At 44.7% G+C, this 12368-nt stretch overlaps 1 protein-coding gene across 1 annotated transcript in view; it reads left to right on the top strand.

The window, feature by feature from the left end:
• The window catches only part of T265_08402 (hypothetical protein), a gene marked incomplete at both ends in the record, with an annotated part of 33695 nt that extends 21536 nt beyond the window's left edge, over positions 1-12159 (top strand). Inside the window, 4 exons of the mRNA XM_009174198.1 lie at positions 3910-4095; positions 4225-4587; positions 10248-10339; positions 11859-12159. Coding sequence (XP_009172462.1) covers positions 3910-4095; positions 4225-4587; positions 10248-10339; positions 11859-12159 — 942 coding nt within the window. The remainder of the gene's footprint in view (positions 1-3909; positions 4096-4224; positions 4588-10247; positions 10340-11858) is intronic.
• Between the last annotated feature and the right edge of the window lie 209 nt (positions 12160-12368).

The raw sequence follows: 12368 nt of genomic DNA, 5'->3' as shown, positions 1-12368 counted from the left end.
GATGTCTTCGGAGCATTGCCCGAATCTGGTGAGAACACCGGATCAGCAATTCTGAAGTACGTCGAATGGTATTCAGGAGAAATAACTCACCCTCGATAGATGAATTGATCACACTGCAAAAGATGTTCTTCAGTTATGATTGATGAGGTACGCCATATTTGGCGACAAGGAGGTGGCTGTTGAGCTGTTCGGTGAGATCGGCAATTAGCTTACACGCGTTTCGTCACTAAATGAGATCAAGTCAATGCGGGGTTGGGTGGGGCCTGATACCCACCAAACCATAAACTGATGTTGTCCTCCCATATGGTGACAAAACATTCCCAAACTAGTTGTCAAGTTCGGCGACCAGATCAGCAGTCACTTAATTGGCGACCGATAGACGTACCCGGATTGCTCCTATTTCGATATTCTGCTCGTCCGTTCAGGGTGGCCTCAAGTACATTTCGCGCCACTCTGGCGCATTATTTGCGATCGATAGATTTAAAAAGAAAGAACCGTAGGCGGCATCAATATCACATAAATGACAGGAATATGTTGCTTTGATCGCGTTCCTTCCAATAGAATGTCAGTAAATGTGTGAGGGACAACGTTCGTGTATATATCAGAAGTCCTCTGCATACAAGATTACAGTTTTGATACCTCTGGATGGCAGACGCATCGGACAACTTAACGCGTTCTTTCGTTGTTGAGAGAGGTTACAATATTCCATTGGTGCTGCTACTCCTACTCCTCCTACTCCGACTCCAGTGCTCTTAGCTACATCCATCATACATATGTTTGCTTTTATCTCTTTTTGAGAACCGAGGAGCGCGGTGGCTGGTCTAGACCAACTATCCCACCACTCATTCGGAATCTTACTTAGCGTTTTGTTGGTTTGATTTTACCCTGGTGTAAATATTATCAAAATGGTACTCAATGTTCGAACGTGGTTATTGCTATCCCTAGTCGTCGAGCTGTAACACCCTTTCGGCGCCTAGCTGCCATACCACCCGAAGGAAGTACGAGGGCTGGGATAGTGCTAGGTTGCCCAAGCCGAGACAGGGGAAGTCGAGAGGCAGAGGTCGGGTCGAACCACGGACCTTCCGGTCAGTAAATTTGCACTCTAATCACTGAGCCATCTCGATCATTTTTAACCCTAGAGACTGAGCTGACTCTTCTGAAGGTTGCTGTGTCTATTTTGAGTACGGAATTCAGGCTAGAATTACTGTAGGTTGCTTTAATCCTTCGTGTGAGCACTCCATTTTAAGAGTGAATTAGTGCCTGGCCCGTGCTACGCATCTGCATTGAGTGATTCGTTTTGGTGTGAAGCCGTCATATCTAGCTGCGTCCATCTGCTACGATTATGACTGCTCTCTCGCATTCCAGATTGAGGTTCTCCGTGGATGCACCGTGAATCAAACTAAAACCCTTCTAGAGGCTTAGTCTCCACACCGCCAGCGTTATCTGAAAATCACATGCAGTGATTTCTCTTAGGAGAAAAATCCTCTAACCAAGAACTGTTTCACTGTCAATCACCATTACGTTGCAAACCGTATGAGATTTCAGACGAACTCTTCATGGATTCTTGGTCTACTGCGGCAACTGAAGCATTCAAAACCTCTGGGGTTGTCACTAAAAGCGTTTTCGGATTGATTATTCTATCGAGATTGTCTGACTGTCGGAGGTACAAGCATCTCGGATGCATATAGTAGGCCAGCCCTAGATCCTCATTTCTTTTTTTCCATTATAAGGCTGTGTTGAAATAAACTGATATGTTTGTTGGGCAGTGAAGCACCTGGCGTTGCTTTCCACGATGATAGTCTGTGGAGTCACCAGTGTTGCCAAATGTGATAGTGATCGCCTGGACTTTAGGCACTACGCCCTCTTTCCGAATCCTTTTTATCGGCCTAGCTATTCCAGACAATCGAAAGTGTTGCAAGGCAATAAGGGGTTCCCCCTTGAGAATGACCGATCGACCAAACGGTAATGGAATGGTAATGAGCGCCCTCTGCTTATTTCTGGAACGTAACAGCACAGTAGCCGCTCTCCAATATTCGTGTGATTAGCAAAATTCTAGTGTTTAAGCTAAAAGGATGTTATGTATGGCGAGAACAGTGTAAGCTAATGTCAAGTATGAAAATGACTGCCGCGACCCGGGATCGAACCGGGGACATTTAGATCTTCAGTCTAACGCTCTCCCTGCTGAGCTATCACGGCCGACTGGAACCCCACAGTTTACGGTCATATCTTGTGTGCAGCAGACTGTTCATTTGTTGCCTTCACTGTCGGTCGTGACTAATCTTCACTTTGCCCAATGCGCTTGTCGAGCGTTTGCTCGAGATATTCACATATATACTCCTTGTCTTGTCGCAGCTCTTCAGGCCGATCCACTACATAGACAACAGGGCGAGAAAGATGCATATCTACTGTAAGGAGCAATCGATCGTCCTTCACAGATGCGATAAAAATCACTGTCCATTGGCGGTGACGCGTATGATCCCGTATGGGTGGATTTACCGGACAATACGGTTTACTCTCTGCTTGAGGTTTTATCTCTTACCGCTGATGAGCTATTTTTCACCGTGAACTCGCCGCTGGATTTGATGTAGACATCTCTTCGATGCTTCTCAAACTCGGTTAATATTTCAGTTTATTACGGCTGGGTCATTTGGTAGGAGTTGACTCTAGGTGACTACTGCTCCTCATACAGGGCGATCAACGACAAGGTATGCGCCCACTTCGACCCAGTCTCGTGAATAGTTTGAAACTGCTTGTCTTGGCAGCGTTAGCCTTACAGTAAACCATAACAGCGCAATGGTTCGTACATTAAAGTGCGGACCGGATAATGTCAAAGCTGTCGCCTTAAACGACGAAGTTGAGATCCGATATCCTTAGGTTATGGCTCGGAGATGTTCCCCAAGAATTCACGCTACCATTCAATTAATAGTGGTTAAAAAGGAATGGGGGTAACGGGCATTTCGGCCGTGCAGCGTGCCTCCATTGAAGTCGTCAGATAGAGTAGCACGACTACACCATGCGTTCTAGCTACAGATGATGTCTCATCGTTCAGCATCATAACACACAACGCACCGTGTTCAGCTAAATCGAAGTGTACGCTGTTATCTGTTAGAACGTAATCGATGGTCCAGTGTTCGTTGCAAGGTGAACAGACGATCAACACTGCCTCTATAAGAACATGACCCTTCCTCATTATGATGGTTACTCGAATGCCCTTCCGCTCACAAGGATCGATGTGAATATATAGAACCTGAACACTTAAGTGGTTAAGCAATTGGTTGTGCTCCACCATTGAGGCAATTTTTTTTACCAAGGTCCGGGGTAGTCTCACCTCTTGAATCTCTTGAAGGGTGCGATCCACAGTATTTCGCTTCAACGCTGTGAACGGAGTGGAACGATTTACCAAAATCGCTAGCTTTGGCAGCATTTTCCATCCCCATCTCCTGACGTCTGGTAACTTTCCAAGTACAGAAAGGTTTGTCATGCTTCTTCATATCCAGTTACTGCTACATCATGTAATGGTTAAGGTAGCCAATCGTATAGTAGTTTTTTATCTGAACCACTGCGTGTCCACTGATTCAAAGCAGTTTCCTGATCCAGCGTCATTATCCATCAATTGAGCTTGGTGTGGCGTCTACCCATTATGTGTTTTCAGGCAAACGAATGTCAAAACACTTCGGATGCGTTGTTAGGTGGCACTTGAAAGTCACTTACTTAATATGCCATTCCAGTTGTTTGTTCACTGAGTTTTGGTTCTTGATTCAACCACTCACGAGAGGCCGCAAAAATGACTAATGTTGCACACCGGAAATCCCGTTACTGCGTCACGTGTGTTTAGATGGCTTTACTGAATGTTTGCCACCCTCTACAAATAAAGCTGAATTCTCCCCATTTCATCATTTGACCCGACAGGGACAACTCGTCGAAACGTCTGCTGCAACAAAGCGTGAACGAGCTGATCACACAAAGCGGCTAGAAGAATATCGTTTGGAAATCCAGCGTTTACGTGATGAACTGCAACAACTTTTGGACGCTAGACTATCTACTCGCGAGCTAACACCTACTAAACGGCGTCTTCGACCTTCAATGTCACAACCGGTACGTCGTGTTTATTTGCTCAATGGACCCTTTTTAGAGATGTCATCCACTAATCAGCAATAACTGCTCACACTTCTTTGCTCTACTGACGTCATCTCTCCAGTAACAATGCTTTTATCCTTCACGCAGAATATTGTCAGCATGCTTTCTCGGCAATGGGAGAAGCGAGTAGCAGAACAAGAGGCCGCGAAACTTTCGAGTACCAGGAAGGTTGGACACCGCCAGGCAATTTCAAATAACACATTGAGCCATCGTGTTGCGGCCTTCAACCCGCGCCATCGTCGATCGCGGTCTGCAGGTGGCGATGGCGGTGTTTGGCTGGAGCATCAGGAGTCAACTGCTGCACCCTTGGGGACCATTTTTACACCTCGACTTAAGAATCGCAAATCTGTGACACAGTTAGAGCTGAAGGACACACTGAAAGCCTCAAATTATCTCTTGCATCATCAAGAAGCGACGTCTGATGGCAACATAGAGACAAAACTGTACAAGGTAAGTCCCATTCGGAGGTATTGTGTATGATCCTAGCTGTGGGTTGCTGATCTGGTGCGGTTTAGAGGACAGGGTTTGCTAACAGTTAGCTAGCCCATACACCACTGACTCGCAGTCAATGGCCGGCATAATGCCGTGGTTGCCAGTTGTAATCCTTCATTCAATGACCGAAGTGCTCACAGAGTTCCGACAGAGTTATGTTTTCTATTCTGCAATTTAACTTCCCTTATTTGGACGCTAGCTAGAGGCACTGCTTTGCAGATAGAGGTTACCTGCCGCGGATTTTGTTAAGTTGTGTATCGGTCATACGAAAACTCATTTGAATCGACCAATTGTTCTTCAGACCTTTTGTCCAGACTGATGGACCTTGCAGCCAGACTGCTATGCGACTGTAGCCAGCTGTAATTAAATTTAGGGGTATTTTACCACATCGACCCGGTAACCGACTTTCTGCGATTTCGGTGCAGTAGCGACAGTCTATCACGTTAATGGCTACCAATAGATGAGCTCAATTAAGTGGAACAAACAGCTATTCATTATTTACCAACTAACCCCTACTGTCTGACACAAAGTCTGCTGAACATCTCTTGCGGTGGGTTGAGTTTGGCTACCAGAAACTCCTATTAATTCTTGTCACGTATAGCAAGTCTTATCACCGTATAGAAGAAGGCACTTTAACCTCTGCTGGACTGACACTGTTCCCTTTTGCAATTCTTTTGAAATATTCTCATTTTCAGCGACACTGTTGTTCCACCATTTTCATCAATATGGTGTGTTACATTTTTGAAGTGCATGCCATTGAATTTGAGACCACCGGGACCCCAAACAGTTTTCTAGTACCGTTGAGTTGTTGCAGTTCCTCTGAAAATTCTGAATGAGCACGTATGCATTAGCCAACACTTCGTTAGTTTTGGTCTGCGTTTTAGTTGGGATGCTAAAATCTCTGCGTACTTGTTAGTAGTCTGGAAAGTAACCGAAATTGTAAGAGAACCAAATGGAGGCCGACTACCTACGAATCGAAAAATGCATCGTTTCTTTCGAATTTCAAGTTGAAATAGTATTAGTAGACAAAGGACATCCAAAGCGCCCTAGCATTTTGTATGAATTCATCCGGTTTAGGTTGGCTCAAACAATGGCAATATATAGGAAAAGAGCGCATTGCCAATCAACACTGGCGCAAAATCGCGTTGTCGGTAAATTGACATGTAACTGAAACTTAGGCCTTCTTTGTTGCTTTGTTTCGTTTTCTAGCTTCACTACCCTCAGTCAGTATTCTAAGGTGTTCCAGTTTTCAGCATGCCAGACTACCGATTAGACCAAAGCACCAGATAATGAGAAGCCCACCGGAACAGTGCGGCTGTAGTTTTAGTGGGATTGCCCATTTCGGTGTTCTGCCACTTCGAGACCTAGGACGTGACGGGCGGTTGCTTTGCGAACTAAAGCCCAATCGACCGCGGCCTCAAATTGCACTCGCTGGCTTTTAGGTTTGTTGCCACTGGGTTGACCGACAGAGGCAACTACAGAAACTGAGTGCTGACTGTTTAGGGTGGCCGTCAATTTGGAGCTGAAGTCAACGCAAGACAGTTCCATACTTCGTTTGGCGGATGGCAGGCCGTGTTCGGTCAAGTCTGGTACTCCATAATAGGGATAGCTCCAGTAATCCTGTCAAAAACACTTCTGGGGGATGACGTCTTTATTTAGGGGTTCAAGCATATTCCTAGTTTTTTGTTCGTATAGAATCAAGTGGCTAATTTTCGAGGGAGTACTATGCATCTATTTTCTTTTGAAGCCAGTCTCTCCTAGCTCACTCTAAAATATACTCCTATCACAGTCTCAAATGAACGTTAGGTACACCTTGGGCTCAAACGACGCATTGTTTCGCGGAAAATCATCACTTCAACTAAATACCACGGTATCTGTCTCGGTCTTAAAATCCGTCTGTGCTTTGTCTCTCGACGTCTCACCTGTCTTTAAGCTGTTTGCTTGTTCCTCTCGGGATTTCGCTATCATTTCACGAAAACTATTTACCCTTTTATTGTCAGCCTTATATTCCTTGATATACCAGAATTGGTACATTGATCAATTGTCGTCCACCTTGTTGTAGAACGGAATCAAACGGTGGGAGCACTGACTTTTGCTTCACCGTTGTGTACCCTGATGGCTTGTAGTCTAGATTTTTTCTTAGCACTTTCGAACGTTTGACTTATCAAAATAATTGAGTTGTGTTTATGGCAGACACAAAACTTACCTGATAACCATTCTGCAAGCGAAGCTTTCAGCTTGCGTCTTCATCCAGTCATGAGGAATTTGACTATAATCAGCTGTTTAGAAGAGGGTGGTGTCTATCAGTCGTGAGTGATATTGGTGACAGAATAATTTGCTGTGCGTTCATCTGCGACTCAAAAGTGCGCCTGCGGTCATTCAACATATTCGCATCATGTTGCGCTTGAATCTCACAATGTTATCCGTTTTCACCCATCCCCACTTATCCTTGACAGGGGATAATTTGCAGGTGCAGACAAGTGTGTTTTTTAGTCTATGATAACCACAGAGGAAAGCTTTTAATGTTGGTCAGTTGGCTGCCATGGGCATTGTTGGTACTGGTATTGATGTTGAGTTATCCAACTGTTGGGTGGTTCATGGTGGGACGTTCGACCTGAGACACCTAAGTTCTTTATGCATAAATCTTCAGAAAACAAGGGAAATCTGTTACATCTCAGGAAGTACACACATTTGCAAACTAACTTGTTCTCAACGGGGACTCAACCGAATCCCAGTTGAACCTCTGGTTTCCAGGTGAGATTCAGTTTAGGCTCCCGCTAGAAGTAAATTAGTTTGTGAATGAGTGTTTTCTGTAGATTGCACACAATATTGGGACTGTGTTTGCGTGATTAACCGTGAGAAGGGCGAGGCCGGTCGTGGGCTGTCAAGGAGACCCCAGCCAACTTATAAGTAGTGTGTCCCGTTTTCTGCAGCTTTGTTACTCTCAAATAACTTTGTAACTTCTGTGTTTGTGGCTTACATTATTACATCAACTGTGCAATGTCTCATGAGGTTTTCTCAGCCGAACTGAACGATCTGCGAGTTACTTTTTTGGGATGGGAAATAGTCTTTTCTCGTCATGCGGTCAGTTAGGAATCTGGGCTGGTGGTGTAACCACGGTCAACTAGCGCTTCACCAGTACTTCCTCAGCACTGACCACAACAGCCTGGCTAATCCCTTCCCCAAGTTACCGGTGATGACTTACTGCACCACGATTGCTCAGTTTTACCATCGATCTCATCAGTCAGTGTCAAATTATATAGTGGAGGAAACCAGTCGGGCTGAATTTATTTTTCAAGCACTCTAGCTTCTCGTAACTCAAAAGAATCAATTGATGTGTGAGAGTATTGTTTGCTTTTCCTGTGTTTCGGAGGAAAATGATCCTTCTTGGGCAATAGTAGGACAAAGATTATCGAATTTCCTAGTTCCGTTTGAGAACTTTGATGTTTTGCCCATCAATCTATTATTGAGGTTTACAAGGCCGAGGCAGGTGGGTGAGTTACGTCCAAAAATTGAATTGGGAACCGCTGTTTTTTGCCTTTTCGGTACAACGCAGTGTGTTTCTGATTCGTCTGGTTTACTAGAACTCAAGGGCATGTATTGAACATATCCAGAGATTGCTCACTTTACTACGTCATATCTACCAATCCCATTCTAAAGACGCGAAAACCTAACTGCCATACAACAAGATCGATCAAGATGGAGCCCTGTAACGAGAAGTAATGACACTATATCCCACAGAAACTTCCCTATTTCTCCTAAGAGAATACCGAAGAAAATTCCGTGGACCAACTCGTTTGCTTGAAGTAGATGGTTCCTCCTTGGGTGAGCGATTCTACCAAAACCTTCGCAAACGAATACATCCCGTTGTCTGAAGAGTAAATCCGAAAAGTGTTGAGACAGCTTGCAGGCTGCGCTTGATACCATAATTTCTTGTAGAGACCGACTGGATGTATTGCTGTCGGTTTCGGACGCAAACTTTCAAAATATTCTTGTTCTGACCACGGCACCAGTCGAGTTTATTTCTTTTTTTCTATTCAGTGTTTGTATGCAATATGGTTCCAGTTGGACCACTGCACTGCCTATTACTGTCTTCTAATGGAATTCCGGTCGTTATTTTCTCCCATATACATCGAATTTCTTCGTTTGTAACTAGCATGGGCGATGTTCACAGACAGGCCAGATTGGGGCATACTTTGGTCGGTGACGTTGCTTATCTTGCGACATGCACTTTCCTCACGCTGTGATCAACATGAGGCACAGAACATTCCCTTAATTTTGTGGCATTACACTGGGCTGATAATGTCTACGCCTCTGGCACTGCCTCGTCTTTTGTCTTAACTGAAAGGAAATGCTATTTGATTTGATTGCTTGAGCAACTTGATTTCAACAATTAACCCATTGAGGTTCACTGGCAGTATCTCAGCTCTTATGCATCCTTGAGGTTGCGTGGCCGCTATGGACCAAAGAGATGCACGATCGTTGTTACATATTTTTGCTGTGACCTGATAACTTCAGGGACTGGTTTCTCATAACATGCACCATATGTGTGTATTCTGGCCAGCCGTTCACCAGGTCACGTTACCGTGCCATAAGGTCAGATCACGTGCGCATGCATTCGCATCCAACAGCATCATTGTGACATGGTCATTCAGTGTTTTGTAACCGGTGTGGACCAGTAGTGAGGCGGTCATTTTGACCGCCTGCGCATTGAGCTGGAAAAGATTCACTGCCGTGTAGTGTACGAACCACTTGACCGGTAAATCGGAAGCAGCATTGATCCAGTTTAGTTATGAAAAGTCATTAAACGACATATGGCAACAATCCGCGAAAAAAGGTTGTGTATGGCGCGATGGTGTGCTCTAAAGTACAAGTACATTGTTTGGAATTGCAGTGTTTCGCGCAGCAAAGTCACAGAAGGCCTTTCGTGAGTTGGTCGTATAAAGCAAACGGTTATATCTCACAGTGCACCGTACATGTGCATATTTCGGCAAATAGAATAGTACGCTATATCGTTTAGCTGTAATACCCTTCCGGTGCCTAGCTGCTATGCCACCCGAAGAAAGCACGAGGGCTGGGATACTGCCAGGTTGCCCAAGCCGAGACAGGGGAAGTCGAGTGGCAGAGGTCGAGTTCGAACCACAAACCATCGGGTCAGTAAGTTTGCACTCTAACCACTTGAGCTATCTCGCCCCATAGTATGCTATAGGATAAAGCTGTTTTCAAATTTTCGGTCAACGCGGCCTTAGTTTCCACTTGAGTGCAAAGTGATTCCGAGATTTGCAGTTTATGAATGTCCACATAAGCTCACTCGATACATCCTTCTTCAATCATTTTCTTTTATACTCCAAAAAGTTCCCTTTTGGGGTAGATTAGGTCACTTTGAGACCGCTTTCATTGTTAGGTCCGAAACCAGAAACTAACTGTTTTTTCTGCCTTTCGGTTTTGTGCTTCTTTCCCCTTTTTGATTGGAGCCTTCATCTGGGGTAAAGTTATTTCTTTCGTAACGAAAATTATTTTGTTTTCATACACTTAAACCTCTTGACCAGTTGTTCCGTCGACCTTGATATCCCTATGACTATCACTGTTGTGGGACCGTTATATCTTGCTCCTCACAGGGATCAATAATCCCCACCGCTGGCGGAGGCTCAGCGGTCATTTTCAATGACGTCGAGGAACTGCGACAAGCCTCACCGCTTTCTGACAAACGGTAAATTACCAACTTTCTCTTTTTACTCTTGACTCTCCCGAATTATCCCCGATTGATTACATCAGAGCGGTTGTTCTCAGCCATCTGCCCTACCCTTTGCATGAGGCCAAGTATGTCCTATGATGAAGAAATTAAAGTCACTGTGGGCATAAACACTACATTCATCAGGGCCGCATTTCAACATTATGAAACCAAATTATTCGTCTGCAGTGTACCTAGAAAAGGTTTTCATAATTTGACTGCCAAACTTCTGGTAGGTCATATTTGAAGGTCGAGTTCTGTGACTTCTTTGCTCGGTGATTCATTGGGAAGTGACTGGATGTGTTTGCTGATACTAGAAATCCAACTGATGTCATTTTTCACCTTTCTTGTGTGGCAGACAAATCTGCCTTCATACACATCCTCAGTAGCTAAATATTCTAGCACCATGGAACCCTTCTCACTAGGGCGAGATTCCTTACTGGCACGCCCCTAACCGTGCTCGATACGCTTCCGTGATTCGCCGTCAGAGTTGTTGGCACAAAGCCAAACCGTGAAATATTCCTTGAACTCTTTTTCATTTTTATGCTCCAGAGTAATACGAAATCAGCATGGCTGCGTTTCCTTGCACATTCACATGTCAGATCTGCCGTCCTTATCATATTCATCACCGATAGCATTATCAGCGTAAAACGCCGGTGGCCATGATAGAGGTGGAGGACTTTTGGGCCTACACTTCCAAACACTCACTTAAACAATCGGAACGGCAAGAAGGCAACTATCAGCTGTTCATAGCCGCAGGCGAGAACCCATGGAACCCAATCCTTGAAAGCGGAGTATATAAAAACATCCGAGATATTCATAGTCTTCTCTCCCTCCCAAGTTGTCCGTTGTCCCACCCTTGGATTGCATGACTGAATTTACCATGAAAAAAAAACAGTTCCAGCATCGATGAATTCAGCTGTGACGACGGGTTGTCTGGCACCGCGTTCTCAAGAGAGGCGAAATTACTCAAATTTCATGATATTGCACATCTCGTCCGGAAAAGTTTTGCCCTTTGAATGTAGATCGCTTCTCGCCTACGTTCATCACGGAGATCCTTTTACCGTATCAGGTGGTTGTATTTATCGTGACAACATTAGTAGACGTTTACCCGCCTCAGGATACCGAAGAAATCAGGTAGTTCTAGTCTCTACCCCGAGAAAAATGGATAGCTGTCATCTCACAAGTCAGTTACTGTTGGTAGATATGACCATGTCGCCATCGCACTTGTATATTTTTGGCCTACGCGTTCGTAGCCTGACAGATTGAATTTCCATAGAATGACTTCATGTTTGTCGAATGAACAACGGGAAATGTTGAATTTTTCCGCTGTTTTAAACATCTAAATGCACCAAGCTCACATTCTAAGGAGCTGTGCGCACTGAGTTAATGACCAGTATACTGGAGACCTGTTGGGAGTATGCGGGGCCAATTGTGCTCTTTTTCAGACTATGGTCTCTCACCTCGCTCGGTGGATTTAATTTTTGGTACTTTACAGGATTTCAATAAAGGAAAACACTGCACCTGCTGAAGCAATGGACGTGATTCAACTGGCTTTAGAAATTAAAGATCGGAAGAGCACAAAACGCCGTCGTTCCTCGTCTGTTCATAGGAGAGCATCCCATTCACCAGTAAGCACCACGAATTCAGAAGATGCGGTGAATTCGAACGGTGGCTCATCTGATTACCGTCCTATCAGCCCCCCTGTTCCGTCTCCAACCTTCCGCATTGGTATAACCTCCTCTGGAGGGATGGGTGTAACTATGGATGCCGTTCCTGCCCACAACCGGCGCAAGTAGGTTTTCATCCGTACCGATATTTTGTGGTCTTCCGCAGTCAGCTTGGTTTCTTATAAAAGGGACAATTAGTATATCGTCCAGAATAGTAAACATTTCCCTTTTTCCTGAATGTCTTAATTTTCCTTTTATTGTGGTGGTATTGAGTTCGCAATTCCGGTTGAGTTTGGCTTTAATTTGGCTTTAATTTGCGAATACGCCCTGTGCATCAC

Source organism: Opisthorchis viverrini, assembly GCF_000715545.1.
Source record: "Opisthorchis viverrini unplaced genomic scaffold opera_v5_221, whole genome shotgun sequence".
Classification (NCBI taxonomy): Eukaryota; Metazoa; Platyhelminthes; class Trematoda; order Opisthorchiida; family Opisthorchiidae; genus Opisthorchis; species Opisthorchis viverrini.
This window is presented reverse-complemented; position numbering and strand designations above follow the sequence as displayed.